Raw genomic sequence first — 17,184 nt, 5'->3', positions numbered from 1 at the left:
CCACGCCAGGGGCATCCCACGGGGCAACCTTTATATGGCTATATGACGAGTGTTGCGAAACTAATGCGTATGTAGACCAGAGCGGAAGGCGGAGTGGGCTTGCAGGCGGCACGAGAGTAGGCAGTCAGTAGCGCAAAATGCGAATTCACATGTTACCTCGTAACCGACGGTAAACGCTGTGACGGTCGCGCCCATGGCTGGCTTACGGAAGGTGGCTGCGGTATTGGCTGGGCTGGACGACGACGGCCGGGCTGGCGTTGGGACTACCAGAAAGGATGCGCCCGAAACCAACCTGGAGAACACCAGCGCTATGCTATGAACACACGCCTGCTAGCTGCGACACCCTCTTCCGGCGCCGTGCGCAAACGTCACATGCCCCGGCAGCAGATACCCCAGTCCAGCGTGTGTGTAAGCGTAACACCGCACGTTACATTTATTTCTGTTGGGCCTCTTTGAATCGCTAGACGTTTCGAGCCACGCCTCCTCTAAAGCTAACGGCCACGACATCAACGGGTACCCCACGTACTGATATACCGCTCAAATGTACGGTATGCAGACGCAAATGTAAACAGCGCTCAAAAGATATTCATCGCCGGGCTCAACGCGCTCTGCCACCGTACAGCGCCTGCGCTCACGGGGCCGGTGGGATAACCATGATGCGTCGCTCATGCGCATCACCTGCACTCCTGCACGCGCTGTGAAACTGAAACAGTGTATCATGCAATTTACCACACCACCGGTCTTGATTTAGTTGGGATTGGAATAAACTTTACCCCCCAACTCAAGCCGGGTAACAGCGGTGCACGCACAAGGCGTTGCCTGGACTGGCAAGCACCATGCAACCATGCAATCATCAGCGGTCCGCTATTATTCTATTACCTACTAGTAAGAGATCAAGGCAACGTCACACCACGTCACCCCAAACATGCGTTGCGGTAGGCCCTTAGGGGCGGACAGAACGCCCCTAAACATACGAAAAACTGCGAACCGCCCTGCACTGCAGAATGGATAGCTGTGTGCAAATCATAAACGCCATCTAGAGCCGCAGCACTGCACATGGCCCTCAACACAACAGCCTTCAGTCTTCCAACCACCGCTCTAAATAAGTAGATACTGCAGCCTGGTGCGTTGCATGTGTTTGCCTCCAATCCTAGCAATCTCTGATTGTGCCGCGCGACAACTTTAACCGGTGGCGTTTAGCCGACCCCAACCCTGACAACGCATACGTTCTGATCCTGCAAGCCATCAAGTCACCGGATGACGCACTAAGAGCGCCACACAGTCGCGGCGAAGCTATGAGAATGCGCTAAGTAACCAAATGAAAGAGCGCCATAACAAATATGAAGGACAGGCCTTGGCCTGTTTTCAACAAACACAGAATGTAAATGAGGGATGCCGTATCACGTGCCTGAAGGCTGACGCGAGCAGAGGGCGAGGAACACTGCAACGCTGCAACTGAATACCTTCCGGCCCCTAGCACAACCACTCCGGCAAAGCTTTATGGCCGCCTGACTAACCCCCGCGAGCCGGCTCTTGCGGGCCTAGTGCCTGTAACAAACACCACTCAGCGCGCTGGTGCCACGCTGCAGTTTTTGACTGAAATGCACCAATAACCACCTTCCCATGTTCAGGTGAGGGAAGCAGCAATGCCCGCATCATATCACGCCAGGAGTCAACGACCTCTCCGCCAAACGCTGTGTGACCGCAGGTCGGCCGTCCACGGCCTGGCACGCCCCAGCCCGCTCACTCGGCCTTAGCCTTACCCCAGCCCTCGTGGCCCCAGGCCATGCCCGCGAGCGCGCTCCCACCACCGCCACTGCCGCCCGCCGCCGCCGCCTGCCCCCGGCGCCATCGCTGCAGTCTGAAGCTGTAGCGAAGGTAGGCGTGGCACAGGACGGTGGTGGCAAGGGCCACCACCACCACTCGGAATGTGAGCAGGGCGGCGGTGAGGAGGCTGCTCGTGGCGCCCGACCCAAACATCATGGCCACAGCCAGAGGCCACTTCAGCAGCGTGATGACCAACGCCGTGTGCAGCGGCAGCTGCAGAGGGGGCAGAGAGGCGGACAGAGGGGGCGGAGGGCAGAGGAAGCGGGCGTGAGCGGGCGGGCGGTGGGGATGTGTGCAAGGGCTGCATGTGGCGTCCCCACTGCAGGCGGCGACGACGCTGGTTGCCCATGCTGCCCATGACCCCGTGGCGCCAATCTCCCCTGCCAGGCTGGAAGCCTGATTGCCACGCCACGGCTACGCGTGCCGTGCGGTGCCGTGCGGCGCACGTTCATGCCCACATCCCCACATCCCCATACCCACCAGGTTGCTTCCCGGCAGCAGCAGTCCCTCCATCACCAGCATTGCCGGGCCCAGCTGGTACGGCTGCGCCAGAAGAGGGAGGGTTTCGGCGGCATGGGGGTGCAGCACGATGATGTGTCAGCTGGGTTCGCTCTTGACAGCATTTTGGCATGTGCCCACATTTAGTAACTTGGCCAGACATGGGGCCCAGACACGCTTAACGCAGGCAACAGCTTTCCTTCAGGCAACAGCAACAACAGTAGCAAGAGCAGAAGCACAGGTAACACTTACGACTAGGCCGGGTGGCGTGGGGAAGCCCAGGAAGCCGATCATTATCTTGGACAGCATGTACATGAGGTAGCGGGGCACCTGCGGAGTGGCGGCGCAGTGGGGGTGCGTCAGGGCGCGGCAGCCAGGGAGCAGGAAACAGCCGGCAGGCTCCTTTCTCCGTGATGGGCCGAGCTGCGGCGCACGGCCTCGCGGCGAGCAAACAAGTCGCATGCGCAGTGTCGACCCCTTCCCCTTGTGCGTCCTTAACACACACGCAGTCGCGCACTACACGCTCACCTTGGCTGCATTGACCAGCCGCACCCAGGCCGGCCTCGGCAGCAGCAGCCAGGCCAGGCTTGTGGCTGTGCCGGTGCAGCAGCCGGACAGGGTGGTGAGGTTGCCGGGGCTCAGCAGGTCGTCACGCGCGCGGAACAGCAGCGCGGCCAGAGACAGCGCCTCCACGGCTTGGCTGCGTGTGTGCGTGTGCGTGTGTGGAGGTGGAGGTGGTGGCGGTGTTGTTAGTGTCATTGTTGTTGTGGTTGCTGTGCTGATGTTGATGGTGGCGGTGGCGGTGGAGGAACGCAGGTGGCTCAGGGCAGACAGGCAGGACGTGGGAGTGCGTCACCACATTGGTTGCGGCAGTGCGGTGGAGGGGAACACGCGAGGCAGGGCAGGACAGGACGGCATGCCGCGCGCATGCCACCACACACACTGTGCACGCGGCATCGCATGCAAGCAAAGCAAAGCATGTGCGCTATACCAGCACGGTACTACCCATGCAGGCGCTAGCTGGCCAGCTCGCACAAAGGCTTCTAGCTCGGATGCCGGCGCACATGACTCACATGAAGTGGCCCTGAGCGAAGATGAGCGGCTCGGCGTAGACCTGGTAAGCGGCCTCGTCCGCCGCCGCCTCCGCGCCCATCACGCCGGGGCGGGGCAGGCCCAGTGCCTCCTGCACGGCCTCCGCAAAGCGCGGCCGTCGCACCGGACCCGGCTGAGGGCCAGCGGTGGGAGCAGCAGCAGCAGCAGTAGGCACAGGCGCAGAGGCGCTGGCGCCCTCGCTGGCACCGGCAGCCGCAGCCGCAGCCGCGACCGCAGCCGCGGCAACCGTCTCAGCCGCCGGCGCCGTAGCCACTGCACTGCAGGTGGCGGCGCTTGGGCGGCTGTGGCGCAGGTCGTCAATCGCACGTGCCAGGTCGCCACGCAGCCAGCGGGCCGTCGCCGGCAGCACGCCGGTCGAATCGGCATAGCGCAGCAGCGAAGCGCCGAGCTCGAGCTGCAGGCGCTGCGACACGTTGTTAACTTCGGCGGTTGGTACAACGATTGCGGTTGGTGTCGCCATCCACGTGCCCAAATCCAGTAGCAGGTCGTCCAGCTCGCCAACCGACAGGCAGTTGCGGCCGCCGGCGGCGCGCATGGCGTACGCCGCCGCCGCCAGTGCCTGCAGCTCGGCCACCACGGCGGCGGCGGCGTCATTGTTGCTGTTGCCGTCGTCACTGAGCAGCAGCACTGGCAGGATGTGGCCCAGGCGGCCCTTGGCCCGGAGATCCACCTGCAGGTGGGGTAGAGAAGCAGAAGGGGAAGGGGTACGTGTGTGTAAGTGGGTACGGGCGGTGCAGCAGCAGCAGCACGGCGGCAGGCGTCCGTGGGGGGCTGGCGAAGGCTCCATGCGGCGTACACGCCCATTGGGTGGTGGGGACGGCAGGTGCCGCCCACACGATGCGCCCAACCTTTCCCCTCCCTATCCAATCCTTGTCAATCCTTATCTCTCCCAGCGGTTTCCGGCCGCAGCCGCTTGTGCTGCCCTCACACACACGCACGCGTCACGCCGCACCCTCACCAGCATGATGGCAACGCCGCCAGGCGGGCACAGCGGCCGCTGTAACAGCGCGATCTCATACACCGTTGCCGCCCCCTCCACGCCGTCCTCAGCGGCTGCCGGCGCCGCCGCCGCAACCCGCGCCCGCAGGTACTGCCCGCAGCAGCGCAGCAGCACCTCCATAGGCGCGTTGGCTGCATCGCCGTCGGCGTCGGCGTCGTCCGCGGAGTCCGCGACTGCGGTGACCGTGATGGGCGCTGAGGCATGACCCGACACAACCACACGCAGACGCGCCAGCGGCTTGCTTTGGTCTCCTTGCTCCTCCGCCAGTGCCGTTGCGTCACCGCTTTCAGCAGCTGCAGCAGCTGTAGCAGGTGCGACGGCTGCGGAGGGCGACGGCGGCGGCAGTAGCAGCGCCCGCGGCTGTAGCTCCACCACCAGTCGCTGGTGCAGGTCAAATGCGGAGTCACTGCCGCGCGCCGCCGCCCCCGCGCGGCCCATGAAGGCCGCCTGTTGTACCGTGGCACTGATGTTGACGCTGACGCCGCTGACGCCATTGCCGCTGCTGGTGCCGCTGCTGTTGGTGATGTTGCCGCTGCTGTTGGTGACGTCGCTGCCGCGGGCCTGGGACTTGTCGGCGCTCAGCTGCAAGGCGTTTACCAGCGCCTCCAGGCTCCAGGGCCCCACGTCGCAATCCGACGAGGCGGCCGCGGTGCTGTTGCCGCGGCGGCGAGCCAAGTCCTGCGGCAGACCGGCCAGCTCCTCCCCCTCGGCAGCCGCCAGCTCCTCCTCCGCCTCCTCATCCATCTCTGCCTCAGCCTCAGACTCCGCCACCGTCACCTCCGCCACGCCCCACGCGCCCTCCCACGCCACCAACTCCCGCTCCAGCTCCCCAAGAAGCGCCTGCACGCCAGCGCTGACGGCGCAGCCGCCCGGCGGCGCCGCCAGCACCGCCGCCGCCTCCGCCAGCTGCGACCCGCGGGCCAGCTCCTCGCCCAGCAGGTGGTCCGAGTCCAGGCAGACTGGGTCGACGCCGAGGAGCACGTGGCCGCCGCGCGCAGTGGCGGCGGCGGTGGCGGCGCCACCGCCGGCGGCGGCGGCGCGGCCGGCGGCGGCGCGGCTGTGCGGCCAGTACTGCTCGTCCAGCACCAGCTCGATGCAGCCTGTGCAAGCAATTAAGCATGTGTGTGTTGTGTGCAAGGCATGAGGATGTCAGGTGTGGCCGTAGGGCCAAACGCGCACAGGGTTTATGCAGGCGCGGCCTAATGTCGCGAAGCCGAGGCGGCGCCAAGTTGTGCAGTGCCCACAGTCGTCCCGATCGCGGCGGAGTCCTTGCGAGCGCATGCCCGTGTCGCGACTGTGCGCATGCCTGCCTGGCGACCGCCTCACCTTCGCGGACGTAGACGCCCGACAGGATTACGCCCCGTTCAGCGGCCAGCGTCTGCACATGTGGGCGGCAGCGGCAGTGGCACACGCTCTGCTGTGCGTGATGTCCCAGATGCACACCTACAACGCTCCCATGAGCTCCTGCCCCAATAACAACCGCCTAACGCAGCCAATGCCCCTAGCCAGCAGCTCCTTGCCATCTCAACAGTCGGGCCTGTAATAGCGCCCATGATCACGCACCTGAAGCCGCTGCGTGAAGCCTGGGTCGATCTGGCTTAGATGACAGCCGGGGATCTTGATGCGCGTGGTGCGGCGGCGCAGCGCCGACCGGTAGGGCGGCGGCACTAGCGGCAGCGCCGGCAGCAGGTCCGCGTCCGCCTCCGCCATGCACAGCTGCGCCGCGCGGATGGCGGCTGCGACCGCCTCGGCGCCGTGGGCGGCAGGTGTGCGGGCGCCGGCGGCCGCGGCGGGAGGGGTGGCTGGCTGGGGCTTGCCGGCGGCCGGGGCCGGAGCGGGGGCCGGCGCGGCGTTGGCCCCAAGCGGCTGGGGGTCGCACATGTCGTGGTGCGGACCGCCCGGCGCCCCCGCCGCCGGGGCGCTCAGGTGCACAGCTGCGTCCGGCACGCGCCCATCCGCAGTGCCCTTGCTGGCGCCCGCACCGCCGGTGCTGTCGCCGCCGGCCTTGCCGCCGCCCTTGGCACAACAGGCGCCGCCGGGCAGCTCACTCGAGCTGGCCCGGCACGCATCAGCCGACAGCAGCGCCGCCACGCCGCCGCCGCCAGCGCCGCTCAGTGCGGCCGCGGCGGCGTCGCCAGGTGTGCCGGCGGCGGCGTCGGAGGAGGCGTCTGCGCCGCCCGCCTCCGCGCCAGGCGTGCGGGCGCGATTGCTCCGGCGGGCACGGGCGCGGCAGCGGCACAGCGAGTACCAGTGCACGCAGGTGGCAAGCGCCAGGCGCAGCAGCAGCTGTTGTTCCACCCGGGAGGGAAGGTCGGGGAAGCTGGCGCCGTGCCAGCGGCTCAGCACCGCCACGGCCGCCAGGCTGAGGGCGTTGAACACAAGCTCAGGCCACATGTACAGCGTCTGTGGGGCCGGCAGGGCAGGGATGACTCATGTGTGACTGAAGGCCCCGAGAGGCGATGGTTCCAAGTTGCGTGATAGCAGGTTGCGTGATAGCAGGTAGGGACGCCCACAAACACATCGAACAGGGCCGCAGGGGAGGCGAAACGGCCAGGCATCGTCCCCCCCGCCCGCGCTTGTTCACAGCGAAACCTGCTGCTGCATCCCGATTACAACCGGCATCACCAAACCCTCTCCCACCGGTTGCGTGAGCGACAGGAATGCGTCACCCATGGCGCCGAACCCGAACAGGAAGTACGCGTTTAGCTGGCTCAGGCTGCGGGCCGGCCCAGCCAGCAGCAGCGCCAGTAGAGGGGCGCCTCGCGTCGCGTAGGTGCACAGCGGCGCGGCCAGCGTGACGTGGAGCGTGTGCGGCAGCAGCAGCGCACTCAGGAAGCGGAGCAACTGCGGGGGCGCGGGCGGCGTGATTCGGCGTTAGTAGGCGGCGGGTGTTGCGATTTGGACGGCCCGGATGGCCCAGACGACGGCCTGGGCGCGTACCGCCCGCGTACCGACAAAAAGGTTAACGCCGTGCCGCTCGGTGGGGCGGACCGCTCATGACAGAAGCAACTCCCGATGCGCAAATGCAAGCCCCACCCCCAAGAAGCCGCAGCTAGTTTTACTCCCGAACCAATTGCCCCCGATGCTCGCCAAGGGACGTCCTGCCGCTGGTTGGAGCGCCCTGGCAGCACTAAAGCTATGGCCTATAGGCATTGAGGCAGGTACCAACTACCAAACCCGATCCACTTACCCAAAATGCTTGGCTCCAGGATGCCCAAAGCAGGTCCCCGCGCAGCCTTAAGAGCTCCACATTAAGCCGCAGGGCTTGCCGCGCCAAGAACAGAAGCTGCGCCAGCGGGCCACCCTCACATGGAAAGTTCTCAAGCACAGTCTTCAGGGGCAGAATAGCCGACGACGAGGAGTCCTCCGTCGGCTTGCAAATGCCACCGAACACGGCCATGTTTCGCGCGCTGAACGCGCTCAACAGGCACACCAGCGCGCATGCAATTAGCTCTGTACTAGCAGCTTGCGCGTCTATTGCTGGTCGACCCGCCATTTCCTGAGCAAACCGGAAATCACTGAGTCTCCCGGCGCACGTAAAGTTGCACAGATATCGCAGCAAAGTTGAATACAAGAAGTGCACAGAAACTGAGACTGGGGTGTTGTGAGACGATATCCAAAGTTCACAGTGAACTAGTAATTTACGTGTCTGGGGCGCCGGTGACAGCCGTAGTTGAATGGAGTCGTTCTAGTATTGTTTGTATAAGCGCGCAGGACGGTTTGGACCACACGCGCAAAGCAAACTCGATCATGACCACTTTTTAGCTGACATTCTGCGTACAGTTGACGCTGCAGCGAGAGTGCTGCTCATATTATGAAAGGGCATCGCCCATCCATTTGGCCTCTCGGTGGTCGAGGTGTGCGCTGGGGCGTATTGCCTTCAGCCTCAAGGTGACGCACCGCGCTGCCAGCCTCCAGGGTTGAAGCATGCAGGGGATGGACGGGTGAGGAGTTGCAGGCGTGAAGGGTACAAATCCTCACACAGGATTCTTTGGCAAAGATGTGCGGGTGGCCGACATGCGACTTACGCGAGGCACCCCTGACGCGAGGCGAAGCGCCGAGGTTTTAAGGGTGCCTGGGGCCAGGGGCCAGAGCGAGGCGCCCGCGCCACTTCACCCCGCCAAATCAATGCCAGCTCATGCCTCTGGCCGTGCATGCACTTGCAAACTTTGCGAGCGTCGAACAACCAAGCAGCGCCAATGTCGTGCGTACATGTCTCGCCTGACGGGAACGTACTTCGTGTCGTGCTGGGCACTGGTGGCGCTGGTGTTCTCCAGGTTGGTTTCGGGCGCATCCTTTCTGGTAGTCCCAACGCCAGCCTGGCCGCCGTCCAGCCCAGCCATCCCAATACAGCAGCTACCTTCCGTCAGCCAGCCATGGGCGCGACCGTCCACAGCGTTTATCGTCGGTTACGAGGTAACATGTGAATTCGCAACTTGCGCTACTGCCTGCCTACTCTCGTGCCGCCTGCAAGCCCACTCCGCCTCCCGCTCTGTGCGAGCCTGTCAGGTTAGCCGCATCACTAAACTCCGGATTGCACGTTTTAAGGGTCACTCCGGCCGGGGTGTCCGGTTTACCGTATACGAGGCGCACAAAAATCGTGCGCAACCTCGTAACACCACACACGCATGTAGTAAAGACTTCCCGTGTAAACATGTGTATAGAGCTCAATGAAAGCAGTCGATTGACACCATCTTGGGTTAAATAAGAGGGGTTTAAAGGTGGTCATCTGCGGGGTCACTCAGACCGCCCAGCGCCATGGGCGAATGGCCTCGTGGGGCCCCTGAAAGCTCACACGCGCGCACGACGCCAGTCGCTATGCCGTACGTAGCAGCCTTGAGCGAACGCCTGTACATGAAGGCCGCACCTGTACGCCACCGTGCGGCTAGCCGACGGCCAACCTCCCTCCCCAGTGCACCACGCGGCAACCCCGGCCACAGTCCCCGCTGCACGACGCACACCTTCCTCATTCCGAGGGCGCGCCTGCAAGGCCCGCACATCGTTCACCACACGTCCCGTGTGTCCATGTTGCTGTTGGCAGCTCCCGGCGGCGTCCACGCCGCCCAGGCGACACCGCGCCTCTTGCCCCCCCAACGCCATGCCACATGCTGCCACCACAGCTCCTGCTCCTGCTCGCCCCTCCCGCCGCCGCCCTGCCCCCAAGCCTCCGCGCGGCCCTCACGACTTGGTGCTCCACGTGGGCGACTGCTGCTGCGACTGCTGCTGCGGGGGCGGCATGTCGGGCCCGAACGGCAGCTCCACCTCCTCAGCGGCAGCGTAGAAGGACTCGATGTCCTGCATGCCAGTACAGGCGCAAGGTGAGCAGGAAGTCCTCATGCTGATACCAGGACTAGGTCCCCGCCCCGCCCCGCCCCGCCCCGCCCCGCCCCACCCCGCCCCGCCCCACCCCGCCCCGCCCCACCCCGCCCCAACCCATCTTAACCCGTCGCCCCACCCTGCTCCACCCCGCCTTGCCCTACCCTGCCCCACCCCCGCTTCCACCCGCCCTGGAAGAACCTCATCACTCACGTAGTACTCGCGCTGCTCCGCCGTGAACAGGTGCAGCACCACATCCCCAAAGTCCTGTGAGGGCGGCGGCGGGCGTGGGGTTCCAAAGCTCTAAATGCAGGTGCGGTGTCGGGGCGCGGCGGGTCGAGTTGCAGTGCGATGAATGTGGGCTAGCCGGCCAGCGCCGCGCACGGCACATCTCGACATGACAGTCTTGCCCGCCAGCGCCTCTCCATGTCACCCCGCCTTCCACCTTGCGCTGGCGTGTGGAGTGACGCGGTCCCTCTCTGGGCACAGCGCTCACACGCCACACTGCTCGGCGGACACACCTCGGCGTTCCCGCGCGCCATCCCCACCGCCCCCGTACACCACCTCCACCCCCACACACGCTGCTCACAGCACCTCGGCCCCCCGCCACCCACCAGCGTCTCCCAGGGGCTGGAGCCTGGAAGGTTGATCTTGGTGCGCCCATACGTCTCCGCCGCCGCCTTCTCCACTCGTGCCAGCGCCGCCAGCAGCTGCGGCTTGGAGAAGACCTGCGTGACGGGCAACACCGGGTGCATCAGAGTGAGAGAGAGAAAGCCACAGGTGCACCGGGGAGTGGGTTGTGGTTGGGCGCCGGGCGACACACGTGTGCGGCAATGCAGCAGCATGGCGGGGTGGCGAGATGGCGCGGGGCGCACCGTTGCGACCACCAGGAAGCTAGTCCAGCTCACAACTGCATTGGGCAGGGGCGAGAATGGAAATAAAAGGCGAGAAAGTCGATCATTGATAATTTGGTTTGGCAGTTTGGTTCGAGGGGCGGAAGGACAGGACACCGTACACGAGACACGTACGCCAGAAGAGAATACGGTTGAGGCTAGAGGGAGGGCTAAAGGTGGGTGGGGGCAACCACTACATTCATGCATTGGATGGGCATGTAGCTCGGGCTGTTTGCCAGCCTGCCTGCCTTCCTAGTGCCCGCACACCGCAACAGAGGCGACGTGGTCATACAGGCGCTGGTGGGTCATGCCGCTCAGCCAAGCGGCCGGCTAGCCCTGGACCCTCGTCACCTGCTGTCCCCCAGGTGCCATCTACTGTCTGCAGCTGGGGCAAATTATTCACCCTCGCGCCCTGCTAGTGACCCCCCTTCCTGCACCATTGATTATGAAGTTGTCAGACCCTGGCGAAGCGGTGCTGCCGTGCTGCCAAGGCCCCATGAGCCCTAGCAAGGCTTGCCGTGGTGGTAACTCTATGGTGGAGCAGCTTTCCCCTCTCGCGCTCCCCCAAGGAGCCCGAACTCACCAGGTGCCACGTCCAGCACCACCACGTCCGTGCATTTCACGTCGTCGACCACCTGAAGGCACGCATCGAGGGCGGGAGGAGGGTCAGAACTGTGGGGTCCGAAGGCCAGCAAAGGTTTGGGGCGTGGAGCGAACCCCGACGTCAGCGTTCTTGATGTTGGTATTTACAAGAGTTCATTTTACGCATGATTGCTGTGCGTGCCGCAAAGTACTTGGCTTGCCCGGGCGCAATTCTGGTGGTCTGAGCACAACACAGCGGCAATTTGCTCATACCTTGGCCACAGCGACAGCAAAGTCTTTTGACGAAATGTCCGCCCCGTTGCTGGCCTCCTTCCCAGTCGTGGCTGTCAAGCTGACCGTGGGGCGGCGACTCCTGCTCGCTCCAATTGGCTCACGAATTTCACTAGCTAAATGTTGCGAGCGAGCATATACATTTGAGCTCGATGAAGGGACCAGCCCAAAAAGAGTTTGGTGGGTGCTCCGAAAAGAAGTCGTCGGCCGACAGAGCGCGCTCTTGCCCACAGTTAGCGAAGCCATGTTGTATGTTAGAAGTTCACTTGTAGAAAGGATAACAACTGTAGAGTGGCACCAACTAGAGGAAGACGCATCCTACATGGCCACGGGCACGCCTGGGCACGCGGCCACCACCTGCTGCACACAATTCTGCCAACCACCGCGGCAGCCATCCTGCACACGCCACTAAATACGCTATCTGTTGCGAGCGTATTAGTACGCGCTACTGTATCACCATCAACTCAACTGGCAGCGCGCGAGCCTGCCTATTGCCAGTGTGTGCTGCCGCCGCACGTTGACTGCGGCCATCACGCCGCAAGAGCTCTGCAGCCATCCCGCCGCTACCTCCTCACGACGCCGGCCCCTCCCCGCCCGTGGACAGCAGTGTGAGGAACTCAGCAATAATGTTGCCCTCCTGCAAACATAAGTACAACGGGATCAGGCAACAGGCGTCAGGCGAGCGTGGTGTGTGTATCACACGTGCCAGTGCCGCGGGTGATGCCACTGCTTCGTGTGTCCACACACCCCACAGCCCCGCCCCCACACCCCACAGCCCCGCCCCCATTCGTCCTCCCTCTCCCTCCCTTCCTCCTGCTCCCGGACTCACCTCGGTCACATCAATGTCGTACGCGGCCATGGGGTCGCTCTCCACGTGCCGTACCAGCTCCCTCTCCGCTGCTTTGAGCTCCGCCTTCTCCGCGGCCTTCACCGGGTCCTCCTCCTCCTCCGCCTCCTTGCCTCCACCCCCCTCGCCCGGGGAGGTCGAAGCGCCGGCCCCGCCGCCCTCCGTGTCCTCCATAGCCGCCGCCAGCAACACCGCAGCCGTCTCGTCGTCTACGTCCATTGCCGCGCTGCCGCCGCCGGTAGCCGCGGCGCCTGCCTTGTCTTGCCCCTTGAGTTTGCTGCCAGCGGCACCCGCTCCTCCGGCTTTGGACGCCGCCAGTGCCTCAGCCAGCGTCTTCAGTGCCTCCAGAGCCGCCGGGTTGACGGCTGCGGAGCTGCTCGAGCCGTTGGCGCCTGTGTGGAGTCACAGGTCAGGACAGGGGCACGGACGGCACTGGAGAGGCATACACAAGCACAGGAGCAGCACACATATGGAGCATGGGGTGGGGGTGGTCTAATGGGGGCACGATAAGGGGAGGATGGAATTTCATTCCAAGCCCAAACCAGCCGAGAACCAGATCTTGAAGCCAGACCACAGCGCGCGGGGAGGTCTTCGAGGCACAGCGCGCGGAAGGGTTTGGGAGGCACGCGGTCAGGCCGGGGCGCAACGCGGGTCGTTATCGTGTCAGCCATGCCGCAGCCCCTGCCCCTCGCCCTCACCTGCTGACCCTGACGTGTCCTGCCCGTGGGCTGCCGCCGCGGAGGTGCTGGGGCCCGCGCCCGCGTCAGCCGCTGCCGCCGCCGCCGCCGCCGCGTCGGAGGGCCCCGCCTTGGCCTTGGCTTTTGCCTCGGCTTTGGACGTCTGTCGTGCATGGTGGGGTGGGGTGGGGGGTGGGGTGAGGTGGGGGTTGTAGATACCAGCCCAAACTAAACCGAAACCAAGGCAATAGAAGGGGGGGACCGGGTGCGGCGACGTTGGTCAATGACTCGATGGCGCCAGGGGCCGACTGAGTCCTGGTCGCTCACCCCACCCGGTTCAGGCTCGCGGCACACCGTGTCCTATCCGCACGCTGAGGCCAACAGCTCTAAAAGTTGGAACACAATCCCCGCCAGCACCAGCACCTCCCACCTCAACAGCTGCATGCGCCGCCTTCGTATCCCACCACCTCTCACCTTGAGCGCCTCCTTCAGTGACAGCTCCAGCTCCAGAGCCCGCCGCCGCTCCGGCTTGGCCAGCTCATCCAGTGCCTCCTGTGTGTATGTTAAAGAGCACAAGGAACACAAAACAAACGGAACAAAGCCGCCAAACACGCGTGCGCAGTTACGGACAAATGTGTGTGTGTGTGTGTGTGTGTACGCGTGTGTGTGTGTGTGTGTGTGTGTGTGAGTGTGTGTTAAAGAGCACAAGGAAACCATTGCGCAAAGACAGTGTACGCGATGCAGCAAAGCGACGGTTTACGGATGTTACCTGAAGTTACCTCGCATACCTGCTGCGGTGAGCCGCCGGTCTTACCAACCGGAAATCGCGCAAACCCCGCTATTCTAACCTCGAGGGGGGATTCGTGTCCACACGCTCTCAAGGGTGCAAACCCATGCATGTGCTCACGGTACCGTGAGGCCCAGGCACTCCTACGATTCCTAGCTCCGCGTCGCTACTCCTGGCCGCTAAGTCCAAGCTCCTGCCCAATCCGCGATAAAATTCGCACCTACGAGCGAATATGAAAACAACAGAGAGAGAGTGTGTGTGTGTGTGTGTGTGGTGTTGGGGTGGGGTGGGGCGCTCAGAAACTTGAGCCCGCAGCTCCGGCTGGCGGGCATCTACCCATCCCAGCCCCCAGCCTCCAGCCCCCAGCCCCCAGGCCCCAGCCCCCAGCCCCCACCTGGTCATCTAAGCGACCCCCAGCAACACCCCCAGCAGCACCCCTGCCTACCTGTCCGCGGTTCTCGTGCTTGCGCAGCGCCTCCGCCGCCAGCCGCCGCGGGTAGCCCAGTCCCTCCAGCTTGTCCAGCTGGGGGGCAGGGGGCGTGGAGCGGGAGTGGAGCAGGAGTGGAGCACACAGGAGCAGGAGTGATGGGGCGGCGGGGGTTACATTCATGAATATGTAAGGAGTCAAGGCGTAGCCAGGAACAGTAGTACAGCAGGCGCGTTGTCACCAGGGGCCAGGAGGCGTGGAGCAGGAGTGGAGTACACAGGAGCAGGAGTGATGGGGCGGGGTGTGTGTGTGTGTGTGTGTGAAGGCGAGGGTGGTCAGGGGCATGAGGAATTGCGCGCAGTTAGGTCCGACCGGTAACAGCAAGCACACGTTGCGCTCGCTGCCCTGCCCCTAGCATCGCGCCGGCATGGCGAAGGCCCGCCTCCACACCTGGGCACGCCCACACACGGGCCCCGCAGCCCCCGGCCCGCAAACACACACCTGCTCCATGTCCACGTACTGCCCGGCCGCCGTCTTGCCGTACTCCAGCCGCTCGTAGTTCCAGGAGTGCACCTTGCGCCGCTTCTCATCACGCTCCTGGCATTGCGGAGTGCGGGAAGATGTGAATAATGAATACGGAAGAGGCGCGCAGGGGATAGGAACAAGTAAAAGGGTTTGCATGGACCTCAAACCCGGGTTGAAAGGGTGTGCGCAAAAGGTACCGTGTCTCGCGGGCCCCTCCCACCTGCTGCTTGGCTCGCTGCTCCTGAATGAAGTCCACCGCCGCCGCCACGTCGCCGCCGCTGAAGCGCAGCCCCCGCCGCGACTCCTTCATGTCATAGCCCATGCCCTGTAGGTGTGTGCGTGTGTGTTGGACAAGCGACAAGGGAAAGGGGCTACGCAAGCAAGGGCACACGGAAGGAAGCACAGAGCACGAGGAAGGGGCCCGCACCACTAATCTCCCCTCGAGGTTAGAGTAGCGGGGGTTGCGCGATTTCCGGTTGGTAAGACCGGCGGCTCACCGCAGCAGGTATGCGAGGTAACTTCAGGTAACATCCGTAAACCGTCGCTTTGCTGCATCGCATACACTGTCTTTGCGCAACGTTTTCCTTGTGCTCTTTAACACAACCACCTTCACTGCCACCTACTCACACACACGCGCACACACACGCACACACAGCATTCACTGTCTTTGCGCAACGTTTTCCTTGTGCTCTTTAAAACACACAACACACACACACACACACACACACACGGATGTGTGGCGTGTATGGCGGAATTTTGTTCCGTTTGATTCTTTGTTTAACACACACACGGACACACCTGCAGCATGGCCAGCGCCCCGTCCGCCACCTGCAGCCGCCGCCACTTGGCCTGCGCCCCCCGGAAGGCTGACTCAGCCGTGGCGGCGGGCTCCCCGCCGTAGAAGGCCACCAGCCCCTCCAACACCTCCAGGCGCAGGTAGCTGTGTGCGTGTGTGTGTGTGGGGGGGGGTCGTCCATGTGAGAAGGGGTGTGAATAATTGACAGGTTTGAAGGGCACAACAGGAACCGGGCGGGCGTGTGCGTGGTGAGCGGGTGTGCACGCATGTGCAGAGGCTCAAAGGGCGCTCGAAGCTCCAGGAGGCAACGAGAAGGCAGCGGCGTGCTGCGAGCGAAAGCGATGCTGCATCCAACTCGACGCCAAGCCACCACACACCCCACGCGTATGGTAAACAACCCCGGGTTCCCCCACACACGCAACCACACACACACACACACACACACACACACACACACACACACACACCCAGGATGCTTAGGGCCAAGACGCCAGACACAACACACCGCGCGCAGCGCAACGACCACCTTCCCCACCTCGCGCACTCTCAACCCCTGCAAACCTCCCCTCCCGGACCCCTTTCCCCCCTTCCCCCATCCCCCCAAACCCGCACCCACACCTACGCCCGCCCCCCCCCATACCCACGTGGCCAGCTCTGGGCTGAAGCCGCCGCCCGTGAGGCTCCTCAGGCGCTGCAGGTCGGCGCCGTGGGCGCGCTCCAGTCCGGCCCGGGCGCGGCAGAGGCGGTCGCGGCTCACGGCCAGTCGCCGCAGGTCGCCCTGAGGGGTAACAGATGGCGGCGATGTCGGAGGCGGGCGGGGGGGGGCACTTCGTGTGCGTGTGCGTGTGTGTGTGTGTGTGTGTGTGTGTGTGTGTGTGTGTGTGTGTGTCCAGGCATGATTATTTAAGAGACGGCGGTGCTGGAGTAGTGAACCAGCACCAGGGGTGGCGGCTGTCTGTCACCAACCCCTGCAATTACTGGCCGGGAAGCTGGTGCGGGGGCAGGCCGCGCAGCGGAACAGCAGGTGCGTGGGCGGCCCTGCTACCTCCCCCCACCGCCCCCCACACCACCCCACTCCATCTAAAACCGCACCGCTTCCCCCCGCCGCACCAGCTTGTACGCCGCCCACACCAGGTCCAGCAGCAGCAGCGCCACGTTGTCCACCGCCGCCGTGAGCGCCGGGTCGCACAGCCCCAGAGACTCCTCCGCCAGCAGCAGCTCATCCAGCGCAGCAGCCCAGTCGCCCTGGACAGGGGGCGGAGGGGCGGGGTGGAGGGGGTGGCGGGGGTGGCGGGGGCGGCGGACACGCTGGTCAGTCATTTGAGTATGGTAGCTGGGCTCAAATGTATGGACAACTCCGCCCTTCCCTCCTTCCCTCCATCTGTCGTCCCGGACTGCCCTCTCCTCTGTCCCCGCCTCTGTTCCCTCCCCCTCCCCCAGTCTTCAGTGCATCCTGTACCGCTTTTCCAAACATCCATGCAGCCCCCCTGCTGTGCCACTGTGCCTGGCTACAACTTCACTTCTTCCAAAACAACCATGAATGTGACCCCTCCCCTCCCCTCCCCTCCCCTCCCCTCCCCTCCCCTCCCCTCCCCTCCCCTCCCC

The 17,184-nt window shown here is 64.3% G+C and overlaps 3 protein-coding genes across 3 annotated transcripts in view; all 3 read right to left on the bottom strand.

Moving 5' to 3' along the window:
• Nucleotides 1–415: 415 nt before the first annotated feature.
• CHLRE_03g205550v5 (uncharacterized protein) lies at nucleotides 416–8,190 on the bottom strand. The gene is made up of 10 exons (XM_043061482.1): nucleotides 7,629–8,190; nucleotides 7,079–7,282; nucleotides 6,002–6,841; nucleotides 5,765–5,816; nucleotides 4,397–5,538; nucleotides 3,399–4,108; nucleotides 2,854–3,025; nucleotides 2,578–2,655; nucleotides 2,308–2,370; nucleotides 416–2,040 (listed from the first exon to the last, which is right to left on the bottom strand). Exons 1-10 carry the CDS (start codon nucleotides 7,932–7,934, stop codon nucleotides 1,744–1,746), a joined length of 3,864 nt encoding a protein of 1,287 aa, XP_042926482.1. The 5' UTR covers nucleotides 7,935–8,190; the 3' UTR covers nucleotides 416–1,743.
• A 188-nt stretch (nucleotides 8,191–8,378) lies between these two features.
• CHLRE_03g205600v5 (uncharacterized protein) lies at nucleotides 8,379–11,770 on the bottom strand. The gene is made up of 6 exons (XM_043061484.1): nucleotides 11,503–11,770; nucleotides 11,231–11,282; nucleotides 10,630–10,664; nucleotides 10,369–10,482; nucleotides 9,968–10,021; nucleotides 8,379–9,733 (listed from the first exon to the last, which is right to left on the bottom strand). The coding sequence occupies exons 1-6, from the start codon at nucleotides 11,764–11,766 to the stop codon at nucleotides 9,617–9,619; spliced, it is 636 nt and encodes a 211-aa protein (XP_042926481.1). The 5' UTR covers nucleotides 11,767–11,770; the 3' UTR covers nucleotides 8,379–9,616.
• A 48-nt stretch (nucleotides 11,771–11,818) lies between these two features.
• CHLRE_03g205650v5 (uncharacterized protein) overlaps nucleotides 11,819–17,184 on the bottom strand; it is a 6,832-nt gene continuing 1,466 nt past the window's right edge. The window contains exons 5-14 of the mRNA XM_043061485.1: nucleotides 16,690–16,824; nucleotides 16,224–16,357; nucleotides 15,582–15,723; nucleotides 15,004–15,108; nucleotides 14,760–14,855; nucleotides 14,277–14,354; nucleotides 13,519–13,596; nucleotides 13,066–13,207; nucleotides 12,350–12,759; nucleotides 11,819–12,157 (exon numbers count right to left, since the gene is read on the bottom strand). Of these exons, the coding sequence (XP_042926480.1) occupies nucleotides 12,092–12,157; nucleotides 12,350–12,759; nucleotides 13,066–13,207; nucleotides 13,519–13,596; nucleotides 14,277–14,354; nucleotides 14,760–14,855; nucleotides 15,004–15,108; nucleotides 15,582–15,723; nucleotides 16,224–16,357; nucleotides 16,690–16,824 (1,386 nt within the window). The 3' untranslated portion in view covers nucleotides 11,819–12,091. The remainder of the gene's footprint in view (nucleotides 12,158–12,349; nucleotides 12,760–13,065; nucleotides 13,208–13,518; nucleotides 13,597–14,276; nucleotides 14,355–14,759; nucleotides 14,856–15,003; nucleotides 15,109–15,581; nucleotides 15,724–16,223; nucleotides 16,358–16,689; nucleotides 16,825–17,184) is intronic.

The sequence above is a fragment of the Chlamydomonas reinhardtii genome, chromosome 3, assembly GCF_000002595.2.
Source record: "Chlamydomonas reinhardtii strain CC-503 cw92 mt+ chromosome 3, whole genome shotgun sequence".
In the NCBI taxonomy this organism is placed as follows: Eukaryota; Viridiplantae; Chlorophyta; class Chlorophyceae; order Chlamydomonadales; family Chlamydomonadaceae; genus Chlamydomonas; species Chlamydomonas reinhardtii.
This window is presented reverse-complemented; position numbering and strand designations above follow the sequence as displayed.

Excerpts from the sequence above, each read along its gene's own strand:
- CHLRE_03g205600v5 (XM_043061484.1), bottom strand. The coding sequence starts at position 11,766 with ATGGCTTCGCTAACTGTGGGCAAGAGCGCGCTCTGTCGGCCGACGACT. Across the intron at positions 10,665-11,230 it reads GGTGCTGGACGTGGCACCTG|TTGTGAGCTGGACTAGCTTC; the intron begins GTGAGTTCGGGC and ends TGCCCAATGCAG. Across the intron at positions 10,022-10,368 it reads CCAGCCCCTGGGAGACGCTG|GACTTTGGGGATGTGGTGCT; the intron begins GTGGGTGGCGGG and ends CCGCCCTCACAG.
- CHLRE_03g205550v5 (XM_043061482.1), bottom strand. The coding sequence starts at position 7,934 with ATGGCGGGTCGACCAGCAATAGACGCGCAAGCTGCTAGTACAGAGCTA. Across the intron at positions 2,656-2,853 it reads GGCTGGTCAATGCAGCCAAG|GTGCCCCGCTACCTCATGTA; the intron begins GTGAGCGTGTAG and ends GCCACTCCGCAG. Across the intron at positions 2,371-2,577 it reads CCACGCCACCCGGCCTAGTC|CCGTACCAGCTGGGCCCGGC; the intron begins GTAAGTGTTACC and ends CTTCTGGCGCAG.